The sequence below is a fragment of the Melitaea cinxia genome, chromosome 19, assembly GCF_905220565.1.
Source record: "Melitaea cinxia chromosome 19, ilMelCinx1.1, whole genome shotgun sequence".
NCBI classification, from domain to species: domain Eukaryota; kingdom Metazoa; phylum Arthropoda; class Insecta; order Lepidoptera; family Nymphalidae; genus Melitaea; species Melitaea cinxia.
This window is the reverse complement of record NC_059412.1, coordinates 18306-36201: the sequence shown is the minus strand read 5'-3', so window position 1 is coordinate 36201 and position 17896 is coordinate 18306. Positions and strand designations below refer to the sequence as shown.

Sequence of the window (17896 nt, the reverse complement as noted above, 5' to 3'; positions counted from 1 at the left end):
AGTTGCTGGACTTCTACTGGGCGCGTCCCCCGGGTGGCGGATAGGGGAGTGCCGCCTGCGGTTTCACGACTGCGGGCGGTAGGGGTCTTCGGATCCCCGCGGACCAAAACCAGACGATGCGCTCCGGGTCCCGCTCTGGTCTAGTACTGGGGTGGTCCTGCGAGCGCGGGTGTGTTGGCGCGGAGGCGCGGCGGTGGGTGTGGCGCTGAGACGGCGCGGTGACGTGGGGGTCGGTTTTTCCTTCCCCCACGCGGAGGACGGGGTGGGCGGGTTCGCTCGCCCGCCCTAAGGCGTGCGAGGGCGCTCTCTCGCGCCGAGGCTGCGGTCGGCTGGAGGGCCTAGACTGCGGCCACCCTGGCCTTTGTCGGCTTCGTCGGGCTGACATTGTCCGCCCCGGGCTAGGTGCCTGGTGTCCCCTAACGCCGGGCTAGGCCTGGGGCGCCGGGGCGGCGCGGGATTGTACCCACAGGCGCAATGCGGGCGGGGGGTGTCCCCCTGCCCGCGGGGGGGGCCACGCGGGCGATGGGTCGGGGGATTCGTCGTCCGACTTGCACGGTCCCCCCAAGGAGGGGAGGGCGCGCTTCGTGTTCGAGTGCGTCCTCCGAGGTGCTTTGCACCGCGGTGGGCCCGAAAGGGCAGGCGCCGGCGGGGTTGCGAAAGAGCTGAACAGCGTCCTTGTGACCCCGCCACATTGGACCCCGCCACATTGGCGTACGGCAGAACACACGTGGCGGTTTTTATTCAGTAAGAGTCTGAATCCCCTCCGAGCCCCCCCAACCGGAGGGTGTCCATGACGGATTTTCCCCACGTTAAAAAAAAAAAAAAAAAGGTTAGGTTAGGTTAGGTTAGGTTAGGTTAGGTTAGGTTAGGTTAGGTTAGGTTAGGTTAGGTTAGGTTAGGTTAGGTTAGGTTAGGTTAGGTTAGGTTAGGTTAGGTTAGGTTAGGTTAGGTTAGGTTAGGTTAGGTTAGGTTAGGTTAGGTTAGGTTAGGTTAGGTTAGGTTAGGTTAGGTTAGGTTAGGTTAGGTTAGGTTAGGTTAGGTTAGGTTAGGTTAGGTTAGGTTAGGTTAGGTTAGGTTAGGTTAGGTTAGGTTAGGTTAGGTTAGGTTAGGTTAGGTTAGGTTAGGTTAGGTTAGGTTAGGTTAGGTTAGGTTAGGTTAGGTTAGGTTAGGTTAGGTTAGGTTAGGTTAGGTTAGGTTAGGTTAGGTTAGGTTAGGTTAGGTTAGGTTAGGTTAGGTTAGGTTAGGTTAGGTTAGGTTAGGTTAGGTTAGGTTAGGTTAGGTTAGGTTAGGTTAGGTTAGGTTAGGTTAGGTTAGGTTAGGTTAGGTTAGGTTAGGTTAGGTTAGGTTAGGTTAGGTTAGGTTAGGTTAGGTTAGGTTAGGTTAGGTTAGGTTAGGTTAGGTTAGGTTAGGTTAGGTTAGGTTAGGTTAGGTTAGGTTAGGTTAGGTTAGGTTAGGTTAGGTTAGGTTAGGTTAGGTTAGGTTTTTTTTTTTTTTTTTTTTTTTTTTTTTTTTTTTTTTTTTTTTTTTTTTTTTTTTTTTTTTTTTTTTTTTTTTTTTTTTTTTTTTTTTATCGTTGCCATTTTCTTTCGCAACGCTTGTGCCAGTAATTATTTAATTCAACAGTAGTAATATGACAATATTATAATAATTTTCTAATAATAGTATAATTATTTTCTAACTTAAGTTAGACTACATATAATTCTAGTTTAATGCATTTCAATTCAGTAGTAATTATATGACAATTTGATATAATAATTTCCCAATAATAATATAATAGTTTTCTAACTTAAGTTAGACAACATCTAATTTAAGTCAGATACATTTCAATTCAATAATAATACTATGATAACTTAGCATAGTAATTTCCTAATAATAATATAATAATTTTCGTATTTAATTTAGATTACTTATAATTCGAATTCAATACATTTCAATTTAATAGAAATAAAATTAAAATTTAATATAATAATTCATAATTTCACAGCTTACTGATTACATAATTTCATAATTTAATATTTTGATAAATTCCATAAATTCATAATTTCATAATTTATAATTTCATAATTTCATAATTTCACAATTTCACAATTTCATAATTCCATAATTTCATGATTTCATAATTTCATAATTTCATAATTTCATAATTTCATAATTTAATAAGTACATAATTTCATAATTTAATAGTTTCATAACTTCATAATTTCAAAGTTTTCATAATTTAATAATTTCATTATAATACAATAATTTACTAACTAAAGTTGGACTACATCTAGTATAAGTTAGATAGATCTAATTCAACAATTATGATATAGTTTTTCTATTATAATTACCTAATAATAATGTGATAATGTAATAGTTGGGAAGGGAAGGGTCGAGGTCAGGGATGGATAGAGTTGGTGGGTCCCGGCTGGGCCCTTGGTCGACAGGCGGAAGCCAGTGCGACTGTGGACTCGGAACTCACGCGGGTCCCAGCCAGTAGCACTTCCTCTAGTACCACTAATTGTAATTCGCCCCATTTGCAACACCAGCTTTTTGGATAACTTTCCTTGCGTAATTTAAGAACTTGTTCCTGTGGCGGTCATCCTCGATGAGTATGGGCAGGTTGTACTTATTTATGTTGGTATCCGTTTCGTTTTCTATGTCGTGTCTTAATATATTGAACCTCGGGCAGTCAAGGAGGATGTGTTCCACCGTTTCTTCAGTTTGATCGTCGCATTCGCAATAGGGGGTGCTGCAGATTTTTCTTTTGTGAAGGTACGACCTAAAACCTCCATGTCCGGTGAGTAGTTGGGCTAAGCAGTTGTCCATTTTGATCTTTTTAATTATTCTGTGGGCCTTTCTTACATCGGGGAAGAACATCCTTGTTGTTCCGCCCGCGGCAGCTTCCTCGTATCTTGCCTGCCATTCTAAGATTGTCGCATCCCTCAGAATTCTTTTGGCGTGAGAGAGCGGGAACAGATCGTATGCATGTCTACCTTTAAGTTTTGTTGCAGCTTCCTTGGCTAATTCGTCCGCTCTCTCATTGCCAGGGATCGTATCGTGAGCCTTAACCCAATAAAAGCTTATGTTTCCCCCAGTGGCTGTGAGATCTGTGATTTTTTCTCGAATTTTTTGGGCTATGGGGTTCAGACCGTTCGGGTCGGCCAGGCACATCAGTGCCGACTTCGAATCACTAAGCACTGCTGCTGTTGCGAGGGACTTCTTTGCTATCATGAGCTTGAGGGCTCGGTAAATGGCCACCATCTCCGCCTGGAACACACTGCAGTAGTCCGGCAGCGAGAACTTTGCATGTCCCGTTTCCCTGCCGTCCTGCCAGTATGTCACCGCGCCACCCACTTTGCCCTCAAGCTTACTCCCGTCGGTGTAGATTTGCGTTTTGTGTATATCTATCTTCGCTAATTCGGCCCGTCCATTGATATCTTCGAACTTGATCTTTTCCCGGAGAGCGGGGTGTGGAAGTAAGAATGGGCTCGCCCTCATTTCGAGCTCTCTACCGGGGAGAGTTGGCAGAGGCTTACCCCTTTTCACTAGATAGAGCTCCCTTTGCTCCACGGCTCTAAGGTCTAGGGGGAGAATACCCGACAAAATACATCCAGACATTAGGGAGGAAGTGCGATGTGACTTGCTAATTAAGTTGGCAAAAAGTCTGGCGATTTTGTCGAGTCTGGTTCTAACTTGCTTGCGGTGGGCGCTCATGCCCCAGACATTAGACCCGTATAGCAGTATGGGTTCAATCACCGCTATGTATATTGTTTTAATGATGTCCGGGTTTAGGCCCCATTGGGCTCTTGCTGTTCTACTCACAGCTTTATAGATGTTAATGGCCTTTGCAGTTACTTGTTCGATGTGTTTTAGAAAATTCAGGTTTTTATCTATTGTAAGTCCCAATATTTTGATATCCGGTGTAAAGATGATCTCGGTGTTGTTTATTTTGATTTTTGGTTCCTCGTACTTCAGTTTCCTGGTCAATATGATAGCTTGTGTCTTGGCTGCTGAGAATTTTAATTTGTTTTGCTCGCCCCATTTAGTAACGAAATCCAGTGCTGGGTTTCCTCTCTAAAAATTACCTCTATAAAAATTACCCCGAATCCTAAGCGGCGACACAGCGCGAAGGGATGCGTGGCCGACGGGAGGTTCGGTCTAACTGTGTCATTCAACAACATGGACACGACGAATAAAACGTTATTACCCCAGGAGGGTACCTGCGCCTCCGGCAAAGGAGAATCCCTCCGTGCATCTGCAGATGCACGCTGCCCGTTCGAATCTGGGGAGGGCACCCATCGTGTTTGTGTTCGCGGTTCGTCCGCCGTAGAGAGGCCCGAGAAGGGCGGAGTGGAGGTAGTGCCCGAGAAGGGCGGAGTGGAGGTAGCGCCCGAGAAGGGCGGAGTGGAGGATGCGCCCGCAAAGGGCGGCGAGGACGGGAAGCCCGAGAAGGGCGGTGTTGTTCACGGGTCTTCTACCCGTGAAGCTGTAAGCTCGCTTCCTATACGTCTACCACTGGTGATGCTAACGCGCATCAGTGATGAGTATGGAACAGAACCTGGACAGGTAAGGAGTAGGTCCTGCTCGATTACGAGTCAGGAAAATATGTCAGAGGGTCTGACTGCCATCGACTCCGACGATAGTTTTCCGGCCTACAGAAAGGCCCGAAAACCGGGAAAACGACAACGACTGCTCTCATCTCCGTCGGCGTTGTCTTCGGACGAGGAGAGCCGTCAGACGTCGTCGAAGCTGGCGCGTAAGCGCTGCCAGAGGAGAGAGGAAGCCTCGCGCGAAAAGGAGAAAGCGCTGGAGGCGAGCATCTCTGATGCGGAGGAAAGACGTCGGGCGATGGGTCTGGACGTAAGCGACGCTCGAACCGCCGACGCCATTAGTGCGCAGGTCGGTAAGGACGTCGACGTGATTTACCAAGTGGCAACCAGGTCTATGAACCTAAAGGGTACCTCCGTTAGGGCCCTCAAGGACGCCGCCACTTCAATCCGGCTCGGGGTGGAGGTGTTGAAGGAACGCACTTCCTCGGACGAGGTCCGCAAACTGCAAGCGGAGAACACTCGTCTGAGGAGGGACGTCGAGGACCTCAAATGCCAAGTGGCGGAGTTGGTCAAGGAGCGTCAGCCGGCTGTCGTTCCGGGCCCGGCTCCAGTCACTACCAGCGAGACTGACAAGGAGGAGAGGATGCGGGCGTCGCTGTTGTCGTCGGTCCGAGAACTGTTCGACGCCCGCCTTACCAGCATCGAGCAGAGGCTGACGCCGACCAAGGCGACGGACCACTCGAGTGATGCAACGCAGCAGGTGCCAGCGCTAACCACTAGCGCTGGAAAGAAGAAAGTTCGCCCGCGCAAGGCTGCGGCCGCGGCGGCGATAGCCGCCTCGTCGGCGGCCTGCTCGGGTGAGGGAGCCACGCCGGCCACACCGGCTGCTGCTGGCGACGCCGAATGGGTCACCGTCGCCAAAAAGAAGAAGTCAAAGAAGAAAAAGAAGAAGAAAGATAAGGGCAAAGCTCCTGAGTCGGACGCCGCTGCTAAGGCTGCCCCGCAGCAGCAGCGGAAGGGACTCAAAAAGAAGAAGAAGACACCCAAGTTGGTGGCCCCCCGTCGGCCCGCAGTGATCATCGCACTGAAGCCGGACGCGATCGTACGGGGGGTCACCTATGCCGATGTTATTCGCCAGGCTGCAGGTTCGGTGAATCTCGCCAGCCTGGGAATTAAGGAGGGCTTAAGCATTCGTTCTGCCGCAACCGGGGCCAGGCTGTTAGAGCTGTCTAACGACGAGGCCCCGGAGGTGGCGCAGCGTTTCGCACAGGAGCTCGAAAAAGCCGTGGGAAGTGTGGCTAGAGTCGTCCGGCCCGAGAGACACGTCAGCCTGCGTGTTTCCGGACTCGACGACTCGGTCACGAGAGAGATGGTCGTCGACGCGGCGGCAAAAGTGGGAAAATGCGACGCCGGGTCCATAAGGGCCGCGGAAATCGCATTCGGTGGGAGCGGGATGGGATCAGTGGTTCTCCGCTGCCCGATCCCGACAGCGAAGGCACTCGCCGAAGCCGGCAGACTTCTGGTCGGCTGGAGTTCGGCGAGAGTCAGGCTTCTGGAGCCGCGCCCGTTGCGCTGCTTTGGATGCATGGGTATCGGGCACACTCGCCCGACCTGTCCGACGGCGGTAGACCGTAGCAGACTCTGCTACAGGTGTGGCCTCGAGGGGCACTTGGCCCGCACATGCACTAAGGCGCCGAATTGCGCGGTCTGTGCCGCTTCTGGCAGACCGGCGTCGCATGTGATGGGGGGACGGAATTGCCGTCCCCCTAAAGCCAATCGGAAAGTGGCCGCGAAAGTGGCCACTCCCGCTCAAAGGAGAGAAAGCCGTCAGGCAACTGAGGAGGCTGCGCCAATGTCTCCTTAGCGTGTGGGAGTGGGGGTTAAACCCCCCACTTGCCGGGCTGGCGGGCGACAGATAAAGGGGTATCTGTCGTCCGCACTAGTCGGCCCAGAGGAGGAAGACGCACTTCTTGTGTTCGAGTGCGTCTTTCGGAGAGCTGCGAAACTCTCCGCGACGGGCCCGCAAGGGCAAGCGCCGGCGGGATTGCGAAAGAACAATGTGTCCTTGTGATCCCGCCACATTGGCGTACGGCAGAACACACGTGGCGGTTTTTATTCAGTAAGAGTCTGACTCCCCTCGGTGTCCCCGCGCCGAGGGTGTCCATGAAGGATTTTCCCCCACGTAAAAAAAAAAAAAAAAAAAAGGTTAGGTTAGGTTAGGTTAGGTTAGGTTAGGTTAGGTTAGGTTAGGTTAGGTTAGGTTAGGTTAGGTTAGGTTAGGTTAGGTTAGGTTAGGTTAGGTTAGGTTACCCAGGCCTTTGGAGCCCAGGCCCCAGACCTAGGTCTGGGACCTGGGCTCCAAGGGGAGGAGTTCCTGGACTTCTACCTGGGCGCGTCCCCCGTTTGGCGGATAGGGGAGTGTCGCCGCAGTCGAATGACTGCAGGCGGTAGGGGTCTACGGACCCCCGCGGACCAACACCAGGCGAGGCGTCCGGGTCCCGCTCTGGTCTTGTACTGGAGTGGTCCTGTGATCGCACATTGCGCCACGAGGGAGCGCGGAGTTTGCGTGGAATGGCCTAGCCTTTCACGCGGCGCCGGAAGAGAGGGCGCGGAGTGGGATGTGGACCTTGGCGGTCCCCCCGGCACTAGAGGGCGGGGTGAGCGTTATTTATTTATTTATTTATTTATTTATTATTTTTATTTATTTATTTTATCATCATCGCTCGCCCCCCTTGGTGATTTGGTGAGTGTGGCGCTGCGAAGGCGCGGAGAAGCGGGGTGGGGATTTTCCCCCCTGCTCCCAGTGGACGGGCGACCTCGGCGGCGGTGACCCCGCCGTCGGGTAGAGTGGGCGGCTTTCCCGTCCGCTCTACGCCTCATAAGCTCGTAACCCCGTGCGAGGTGTCGTGGTCATGTCTCGCGGCTTCGTGCGGGACCGAGGGGTCTTGCCTTAACCGGCCGGATCTAGAGGAAGAAGACCTCTATAAAAATTACCCCGAATCCTAAGCGGCGACACAGCGCGAAGGGATGCGTGGCCGATGGGAGGTTCGGTCTAACTGTGTCATCCCCTAAACATGGATACGTGCATTAAAACATTATTAACCCAGGAGGGTACCGGCGCCTCAGGCAATGGAGAATCCCTTCGCGCTTCGGCGCGCAGCCCTGTCGAATCTGGGATGGGCAAATCACGTGTTTGTGTTTCGGAGCTTTCCGGTTCCGACGAGAGGCCCGAGAAGGGCGGAGTTGAGGTAGTGCCCGAGAAGGGCGGAGTGGACGTAGTGCCCGAGAAGGGCGGTGAAGACGTTGGGCCCGAGAAGGGCGGAGTTACTGGCGGGGTGAGACAGCCGCGAGTTGTCCTCACGCGTGTGGACAGCGTCGGCTCTCTCTCCTCGGTCGACGGGAGGTTTTGGGGGGCGGGATCAGATTCCGACGACAACATGTCGTTGGGATCTTCCCGCCGCCGAAAGCCCTTTAGAAAGAGGATCCTCTCTCCGGGCTCCTCGGAGGAGGAAAATGAGAGGAAAAGGGCGACGCCTGGCAGAGGCCGAGGTCGACCGGCTACAACCGGCCAATACGTCAGACTGGCCGAAGCCAAACGTCGCCTTAACGACGAAAAGGAGCGGGAACGTAAAATCCAGGCGGAGAGCGAGGTGGCCGACATGGCACGTGCGGTCCAATCCAGGACAAGCTCGCGTCAGTCGGACATGTCGCTCAGCGACGACGCCGGAAGATGTAGAGACGCGCTTTCTCGAGCGGAAGGTTACCTTGAGCTTCTGCAAAAGGTGACCGGAAGCTCGAGAAACCTCAAGGGCACTTATATCAAGGCCCTTAAACAAGTGCGCAAAGGCATGAAGGAGGTGGTGGAGGAACTCGCCAATCGCAACGCGACTGACGAGGTCGTCCACCTCAGGGCGTTGGTTGCCGAACTTCGAAAGGAGAAGGAGGAGTGGAGGTCGAAGTTCAACGCCCTGGAAGAAAAAATGGATAGATTCATGCTGTCGCAGGCTGCGGCGCATAAATCTCTGCGTCCCGACGACTGGGACGAACGTGAACGCTCTCTCGCGTCCAAACTGAGCGACATGCTCAACGCCTCGATCGACGCCAAGATCGAGGCGTTGAGCGACCGGCTCTTACCGGCCAAAGCGCAGCGTGTCGCTCTGGACGCGAGGAAGGACAGAGAGGCCCCAGCTTCCGAGCCGGCCGACCAGGCGGCGGTCACGACGTTGACCCCGCCAGCGAATCCGGCTCCGAAGAGGGGGAAGCCAAACGGACGGGAGAGAAAGAAAAAGAAGGGTAAGACCGCGAACGCGGTCGAGACTCCGGCGGCAGCGCCGAAACCTGCTGCGAAACCGGCGCCCGCGACTCCTGCCGCACGGGAGACCTGGTCTACCGTCCTCGGACGGAAGGCCGGGAAGCCAGGCAAGGCTGCGGCTACGGCTGCTTCGAAAGAAGCAAAGCCGAAAAAGAAGTTGCGGGCGCCGTCTTCGGCGGCGGTTTCGATAACGCTGCAGCCGGAGGCGAAGGACAGAGGCGTCACGTACGCCTCTGTAATCAAGGAGGCCCGCAGCAGGATAGACCTCGATGGTCTGGGAATCCAAACGCTCAAGATCCGAACGGGCGCGACGGGTTCCCGGATCATCGAGGTCCCTGGAGCGGAGAAAGGTGAGAAGGCCGACCTTCTCGCCTCGAAATTGCGGGAAGTCCTCGGCACGGAAGACGTCAGAGTGCAGCGGCCTTCGAAGAGGGTCGAGCTGCGGGTCATGGGGCTCGACGACTCCGTCACCGCCGAGGAGGTCACCCGAGCACTGGCCGCGGAGGGTGGGTGTCAGCCGGACGACGTGAAGGCTGGCTCCCTCGCCCCCAACGGCTCGCTCTGGGTGAGCTGCCCGGTGGTCGCGGCGCGAAAAGTCGCCCGTGAAGGACGATTGCGCGTCGGCTGGACCACGGCGAGGGTCCGGCTGCTCGAACCGAGGCCGCTGAGGTGCTTCCGGTGCCAGGAGACGGGGCACGTCGGCGCGAAGTGCACTCGCGAAGTGGACCGCAGCGGCGCCTGCTACCGCTGTGGCGAGTCGGGCCACAGACTTCGCGAGTGCAAAGCCGAGCCGAAGTGCGCCATATGTGCGGCGGCGGACCGGCCCGCCAACCACAAAATTGGCGACAGGAGGTGCCCCGACTACAACAAGAAAAAGGGAAAGACCAACAAGAGTGGCAGGCGCAAAGACAGGCCCGTAAAGGCTACCATCGTCGACGCGCCGGCTGCTAAGCCAGTGGAGGATTTAATGGACGCCGATAATTAATGGCGTCCATTAAGTTCTTGCAGGCCAATGTGAACCACTGTGCCAGAGCTCAAGATCTGCTGATCGAGAGCATGGCACAGTGGGGCATTAAGATCGCGATAGTGGCGGAGCCCTACGCGGTCCCCGATCGCGGCGATTGGCTGGGCGACCTGGACGGGTCGGTCGCGGTGATCGCTCCGGCCTCTGCGGGCTTCGTGGACGTCCGGAGGGGGAGCGGATACGCACTCGGTACGATGGACGGAGTGGCCGTCATCGGCGTGTACGCTCCCCCGAGCCGGAGTCTCGCCGACTTCGAGGCAATGCTCGCGGAGATCGGGGCGTCGATCGCTCGGCGGCCGCACCGTGCCGTTCTGGTCGCCGGCGACTTCAACGCCAGGTCGGTGACCTGGGGGGCTCCGGCGACTGACGCGAGGGGCGCGATCATGGAGGAATGGGCGGTGGCAACGGGCCTCACGTTGCTGAACCGGGGTACGAGGAACACCTGCGTGCGAAGGAGCGGTGGGTCCATTGTGGACGTGACTTTCGCGTCCCGAAACCTCCACAACCGCGTCCGGGGTTGGAGAGTCTTGACCGACGTCGAGACCCTCTCCGACCACCGGTACATTCGGTTCGACGTCTCCTCGTCGCGTTCGAACGCGTCCGACTCGAGCGTCCCGATCGGCACCGGCCCGCGCTGGGTGCTGAGTCGGATGGATGCGGAGATCGCCGTGGAGGCTGCGATAGTGGAGGAATGGATCCGCCGACCTTCGGAACCGGCCCTTTCCGTCGACGAGGAAGCAGAGGGCATCCGCGAATCGCTAGCGCGGATCTGCGACGCGGCGATGCCGAGGGCGAAGCCGTTCCCGCCGAGGCGGCACTTGTACTGGTGGCGTCCGGAGCTCCGCGACTTGCGCGAAGCCTGCGTGAGATCGCGCCGCCGATTCACCAACTACAGGCGGAGGCGAAGAAGGGACCAGGCCGCAGAGGACGGCCTGTACGACTCCTACCGGTCCGCCTGCAAAGCGCTGCAGGCGGGCATTGCACGCGCTAAGGAATCGTGCTGGGACGAGTGGCTGCGAACTCTGGACAGAGACCCGTGGGGCAGGCCGTACCGGGCGGTGCGGAAGAAGCTCCGTCCGTGGGCACCCCCTCTGACCACGAGTTTGCAGCCGCAAATCTTGCAGCGCGTAGTCGAGTCCCTCTTCCCTCATAGGAACGAGTGGAGCCCACCGGCTATGGGTGTCGCGGAGCCGCGTCTCGCGGAGAGCGGGATCCCCCCTGTGACCGAGGCGGAGCTCGGTGCGGCCGTCGCGAGGCTCAAATCGAAGCGCACCGCCCCGGGCCCGGACGGCGTGCCGGGAAAGGTGCTGAGCCTCGCGACGGGTAGCATGGGTGGCAGAATTCGGGCCCTGTTCGACAGGTGCCTGGAGCAGGGCCGGTTTCCCCGGGTGTGGAAGACGGGCAGGCTCGTCCTGCTGAAGAAGGACGGACGGTCGGCCGAACAGCCTTCGGCCTATCGACCGATCGTGCTCCTCGACGAGATCAGTAAGGTGTTCGAGCGCGTCCTGGCGACTCGAATTCTCGAGTCGATGAACCCGGGATTGCACGAGGCGCAGTATGGATTTCGTCGGGGCCGGTCGACCGTCGCGGCCATCGCCCACCTCAGGGACCTCGCCGAATCGGCGGTCTCCCGGGGTGGAGTGTTGTGGGCGGTCTCGCTGGACGTGACCAACGCGTTCAACTCTCTGCCCTGGGAGACGGTGAGGGTGGCGCTGGCTTACCACGGCATCCCACGCTACTTGCGTAGGCTCATCGGAGCTTACTTTGCGGGAAGGGCAGTAGAGTTCCCGATAGGCGGCGGCGGTCTGTCGAGGCGGTCCATGTCGTGCGGCGTTCCGCAGGGTTCGGTCCTCGGACCGCTCCTGTGGAACATCGGCTACGACTGGGTGCTCCGCGGTGCCACGTTGCCGGGAGTGTCGGTCATCTGCTACGCAGACGACACTCTCGTCACCGTCCGCGCCGGCGGGCACCGCGAGGCGGGCCGCCTCGCCACGGCCGGCGTCGCGCAGGTGGTGGCCAGAATTCGGGCTCTCGGGCTGGAGGTCGCCTTACAGAAGACGGAGGTCCTGGCCTTTCACGGGCCGAGGGCCGCTCCTCCGCCCGGGACGTCGATAGTCGTCGGGGGTACTTCGATCGCCGTCGGGTCGACGATGAAGTACCTGGGCATCGTTCTCGACGGTCGCTGGAAGTTCGACGAACACTTCCGGCGGCTGACCCCGAAGCTTCTGGCCGCCGCCGGAGCGCTCGGGAGTCTACTGCCCAACCTAGAAGGGCCCGCCGACAAATGCAGACGCCTCTTCGTGGGCGTCGTGCGTTCGATGGCGTTGTATGGCGCTCCGATTTGGGCGGGCGCTCTCTGCGCGCGGAACGTGTCGCTGATTCGCGGGCCGCACCGCGCTATCGCGCTGCGGGCTGCGAGGGCGTACCGCACGGTGTCCTACACCGCGTCGTGTCTCCTCGCCGGCAGCCCCCCGTGGGAACTGGAGGCCGAAGCTCTCGCGTCGGTCTTCTGGCGCGTGACGGAAGCGCGCCTGAGGGAGGAACCGCCTCGTCCGCAAGAGGTCGTGCGATGGAGGAGAGAAGCTCGCGATGGCCTCTTCCGGAAGTGGTCGGAGAATCTCGAGGACCCGAACGTAATCACGAGTCGGGGGCTGGTGGCGGCGATTCGGCCCGTTCTGCGCGGCTGGGTCGATAGGCGACACGGTGCGATGTCGTTCCACTTGGCGCAGATGCTGACCGGGCACGGCTGCTTCGGTCGCTATCTGTGCCGAGCGCTGGGGCGGGAGCCGACGTCGGAATGTCACCACGAGGACACGGCGGAGCACACGCGCGCGGTCTGCCCGGCGTGGTGCGAAGAGCGCGCCGCCCTGTCGGCGGCCATCGGAGCGGATCTCTCGCTGCCGGCCGTGGTCTCGGCCATGGTCGGCAGCGAGGAGAACTGGAGCGCCGTCTCCTCCTTCTGCAGCGCCGTGATGCTGCGGAAGGAGGCGGCGGAGCGGGAGCGGGAACGGGATCCGAACTCGCTTCCGTCTCGTCGCGGTAGACGCGGTCGGCGGCGCAGGGCCTACCTGGCCAACCTGCAGCCGCCGCCCCCGTAGTTTGGATCAGCGGGCGATAGGTCGGGGGATCTATCGACCGCATCGCACGATCCCGAGGAGGACGGAGAGAGGTGATCTTATGTGTTCAAGGGATCCTCTCTCGGGTCGCTGTCGCTTTTGCGGCGACGACGACGGGCCCTAGTCTGGGCAGGCGCCGGCGGGATCGCGAAAGAGCTTTGTGTCCTCGCGATCTCGCCACAAGCGCATAGGCGGAACACACGTGTGGTTTTTGTTCAGTAAGAGTCTGACTCCCCTCCGAGCCCCCCCAACCGGAGGGTGTCCATGAAGGATTTTCCACACGTAAAAAAAAAAAAAAAAAAAAAAAAAAAAGGTTAGGTTAGGTTAGGTTAGGTTAGGTTAGGTTAGGTTAGGTTAGGTTAGGTTAGGTTAGGTTAGGTTAGGTTAGGTTAGGTTAGGTTAGGTTAGGTTAGGTTAGGTTAGGTTAGGTTAGGTTAGGTTAGGTTAGGTTAGGTTAGGTTAGGTTAGGTTAGGTTAGGTTAGGTTAGGTTAGGTTAGGTTAGGTTAGGTTAGGTTAGGTTAGGTTAGGTTAGGTTAGGTTAGGTTAGGTTAGGTGAGGTTAGGTTAGGTTAGGTTAGGTTAGGTTAGGTTAGGTTAGGTTAGGTTAGGTTAGGTTAGGTTAGGTTAGGTTAGGTTAGGTTAGGTTAGGTTAGGTTAGGTTAGGTTAGGTTAGGTTAGGTTAGGTTAGGTTAGGTTAGGTTAGGTTAGGTTAGGTTAGGTTAGGTTAGGTTAGGTTAGGTTAGGTTAGGTTAGGTTAGGTTAGGTTAGGTTAGGTTAGGTTAGGTTAGGTTAGGTTAGGTTAGGTTAGGTTAGGTTAGGTTAGGTTAGGTTAGGTTAGGTTAGGTTAGGTTAGGTTAGGTTAGGTTAGGTTAGGTTAGGTTAGGTTAGGTTAGGTTAGGTTAGGTTAGGTTAGGTTAGGTTAGGTTAGGTTAGGTTAGGTTAGGTTAGGTTAGGTTAGGTTAGGTTAGGTTAGGTTAGGTTAGGTTAGGTTAGGTTAGGTTAGGTTAGGTTAGGTTAGGTTAGGTTAGGTTAGGTTAGGTTAGGTTAGGTTAGGTTAGGTTAGGTTAGGTTAGGTTAGGTTAGGTTAGGTTAGGTTAGGTTAGGTTAGGTTAGGTTAGGTTAGGTTAGGTTAGGTTAGGTTAGGTTAGGTTAGGTTAGGTTAGGTTAGGTTAGGTTAGGTTAGGTTAGGTTAGGTTAGGTTTTTTTTTTTTTTTTTTTTTTTTTTTTTTTTTTTTTTTTTTTTTTTTTTTTTTTTTTTTTTTTTTTTTTTTTTTTTTTTTTTTTATCGTTGCCATTTTCTTTCGCAACGCTTGTGCCAGTAATTTTTTAATTCAACAATAGTAATATGACAGTGGTATAATAATTTTCTAATAATACTATAATTGTTTTCTAACTTAAGTTAGACTACATATAATTCTATTTTGATACATTTCGATTCAATAGTAATAATATCACAATTTAATATAGTAATTTTATAATAATAACATAATAATTTTCTAACTTAAGTTAGACAACATCTAATTTAAGTCAGATACATTTCAATTCAATAATAATACTATGATAACTTAGCATAGTAATTTCCTTATAATAATATAATAATTTTAATATTTAATTTAGACTACATATAATTCGAATACAATACATTTCAATTTAATAATGATATAATTATAATTTAATATAATAATTCATATTTTCACAACTTACTTACTAATTACATAATTTCATAATTTGATAATTTCATAGTTTCATAATTTACAATTTCATAATTTCGTAATTTCATAATTTAGTAATTTAATAATTTAATAATTTCATAATTTCATAATATCATAATTTCATAATTTCATAATTTCATAAGTTCATAATTTCATAATTTAATAATTTCATAATTTCATAATTTCAAAGATTTCATAATTTCATAATTTCATTATAATACAATAATTTCCTAACTAAAGTTCAACTACATCTAGTATAAGTTAGATACATCTAATTCAATAATAATGATATAAAGTTTTCCTATAATAATTTCCTAGTAATACTGTAATAATTGGGAAGGGAAGGGTCAGGGTTAGGGAGGGATAGAGGTGGTGGGTCCCGGCTGGGCCCTTGGTCGACAGGCGGAAGCCAGTGCGACTGTGGACTCGGGACTCACGCGGGTCCCAGCCAGTAGCACTCCCTCTAGTACCACTAATTGTAGTTCGCCCCGTTTGCCACACCAGCTTTCTGAACGACTTTCCTTGCGTAGGATAAAAACTTTTTCCTGTGGCGATCATCCTCAATGATTATGGGCAGATTGTGCTTCTCTATATTGGTGTCCGTCTCATTTTCTATATCATGCCTTAATTTGCTGAACCTCGGGCAGTCAAATAGGATATGTTCTACCGTTTCCTCGGTTTGGTCGTCACACACGCAATAAGGGGTGCTGCAAATTTTTCTCTTGTAGAGGTACGACCTGAAGCCTCCGTGTCCGGTAAATAGTTGGGCTAAGCAGTTGTCCATTCTGATCTTTTTGATTATTTTGTGGGCCTTTCTTACCTCAGGGAAGAACATCCTTGTTGTTCCGCCCGCGGCAGCTTCCTCGTATCTTGCCTGCCATTCTAAGATTGTCGCATCCCTTAGAATTCTTTTGGCGTGAGAGAGCGGGAACAGGTCGTATGCATGTCTACCTTTTAGTTTTGTTGCAGCTTCCTTTGCTAATTCGTCCGCTCTCTCATTGCCAGGGATCGTGTCATGTGCTTTCACCCAAAACATGCTTATTTGTCCCCCAGAGGCTGTGAGATCCGCAATCTTTTCACGAATTTTTTGGGCTATAGGGTTCAGACCGTTCGGGTCGGCCAGGCACATTAGTGCCGACTTCGAATCGCTGAGCACCGCTGCTGTTTTTAGGGACTTTTTTGTTGTCATGAGCTTGAGGGCTCTGTAGATGGCCACCATCTCCGCCTGGAACACGCTGCAGTAGTCCGGCAGCGAGAACTTTGCATGTCCCGTTTCCCTGCCGTCCTGCCAGCATGTCACAGCGCCACCCACTTTGCCCTCAAGCTTGCTCCCATCGGTGTAGATCGGTGGGCGCGGAGTTCGCGTGGAATGGCCTAGCCTTTCACGCGGCGCCGGAAGAGAGGGCGCGGAGTGGGATGTGGACCTTGGCGGTCCCCCCGGCACTAGAGGGCGGGGTGAGCGTTATTTATTTATTTATTTATTTATTATTTTATTTATTTTATCATCATCGTTCGCCCCCCTTGGTGATTTGGTGAGTGTGGCGCTGCGAAGGCGCGGAGAAGCGGGGTGGGGATTTTCCCCCCTGCTCCAAGTGGACGGGCGACCTCGGCGGCGGTGACCCCGCCGTCGGGTAGAGTGGGCGGGTTTCCCGTCCGCTCTACGCCTCATAAGCTCGTAACCCCGTGCGAGGTGTCGTGGTCATGTCTCGCGGCTTCGTGCGGGACCGAGGGGTCTTGCCTTAACCGGCCGGATCTAGAGGAAGAAGACCTCTATAAAAATTACCCCAAATCCTAAGCGGCGACACAGCGCGAAGGGATGCGTGGCCGATGGGAGGTTCGGTCTAACTGTGTCATCCCCTAAACATGGATACGTGCATTAAAACATTATTAACCCAGGAGGGTACCGGCGCCTCAGGCAATGGAGAATCCCTTCGCGCTTCGGCGCGCAGCCCTGTCGAATCTGGGATGGGCAAATCACGTGTTTATGTTTCGGAGCTTTCCGGTTCCGACGAGAGGCCCGAGAAGGGCGGAGTTGAGGTAGTGCCCGAGAAGGGCGGAGTGGACGTAGTGCCCGAGAAGGGCGGTGAAGACGTTGGGCCCGAGAAGGGCGGAGTTACTGGCGGGGTGAGACAGCCGCGAGTTGTCCTCACGCGTGTGGACAGCGTCGGCTCTCTCTCCTCGGTCGACGGGAGGTTTTGGGGGGCGGGATCAGATTCCGAGGACAACATGTCGTTGGGATCTTCCCGCCGCCGAAAGCCTCAGTTTAGGAAAAGAATCCTGTCTCCGGGCTCCTCGGAGGAGGAAAATGAAAGGAAAAGGGCGACGCCTGGCAGAGGCCGAGGTCGACCGGCTACAACCGGCCAATACGTCGGACTGGCCGAAGCCAGACGTCGCCTTAACGACGAAAAGGAGCGCGAACGGAAAATCCAGGCGGAGAGCGAGCTGGCCGACATGGCGCGTGCGGTCCAATCCAGGACAAGCTCGCGTCAGTCGGACATGTCGCTCAGCGACGACGCCGGAAGATGTGGAGACGCGCTTTCTCGAGCGGAAGGTTACCTTGAGCTTCTGCAAAAGGTGACCGGAAGCTCGAGAAACCTCAAGGGCACTTATATCAAGGCCCTTAAACAAGTGCGCAAAGGCATGAAGGAGGTGGTGGAGGAACTCGCCAATCGCAACGCGACTGACGAGGTCGTCCACCTCAGGGCGTTGGTTGCCGAACTTCGAAAGGAGAAGGAGGAGTGGAGGTCGAAGTTCAACGCCCTGGAAGAAAAAATGGATAGATTCATGCTGTCGCAGACTGCGGCGCATAAATCTCTGCGTCCCGACGACTGGGACGAACGTGAACGCTCTCTCGCGTCCAAACTGAGCGACATGCTCAACGCCTCGATCGACGCCAAGATCGAGGCGTTGAGCGACCGGCTCTTACCGGCCAAAGCGCAGCGTGTCGCTCTGGACGCGAGGAAGGACAGAGAGGCCCCAGCTTCCGAGCCGGCCGACCAGGCGGCGGTCACGACGTTGACGCCGCCAGCGAATCCGGCTCCGAAGAGGGGGAAGCCAAACGGACGGGAGAGAAAGAAAAAGAAGGGTAAGACCGCGAACGCGGTCGAGACTCCGGCAGCAGCGCCGAAACCTGCTGCGAAACCGGCGCCCGCGACTCCTGCCGCACGGGAGACCTGGTCTACCGTCCTCGGACGGAAGGC

At 54.3% G+C, this 17896-nt stretch overlaps 2 protein-coding genes across 2 annotated transcripts; both read right to left on the bottom strand.

Moving 5' to 3' along the window:
• Positions 1–2496: 2496 nt before the first annotated feature.
• Positions 2497–4163, bottom strand: LOC123663025. Its single transcript, XM_045597767.1, has 2 exons — positions 4146–4163; positions 2497–4056 (listed from the first exon to the last, which is right to left on the bottom strand). The coding sequence occupies exons 1-2, from the start codon at positions 4161–4163 to the stop codon at positions 2497–2499; spliced, it is 1578 nt and encodes a 525-aa protein (XP_045453723.1).
• Positions 4164–15168: 11005 nt separating this feature from the next.
• LOC123663024 lies at positions 15169–15915 on the bottom strand. Its single transcript, XM_045597766.1, has one exon. The coding sequence runs from the start codon at positions 15913–15915 to the stop codon at positions 15169–15171; it is 747 nt and encodes a 248-aa protein (XP_045453722.1).
• Between the last annotated feature and the right edge of the window lie 1981 nt (positions 15916–17896).

Excerpts from the sequence above, each read along its gene's own strand:
- LOC123663024 (XM_045597766.1), bottom strand. The coding sequence starts at position 15,915 with ATGGTGGCCATCTACAGAGCCCTCAAGCTCATGACAACAAAAAAGTCC.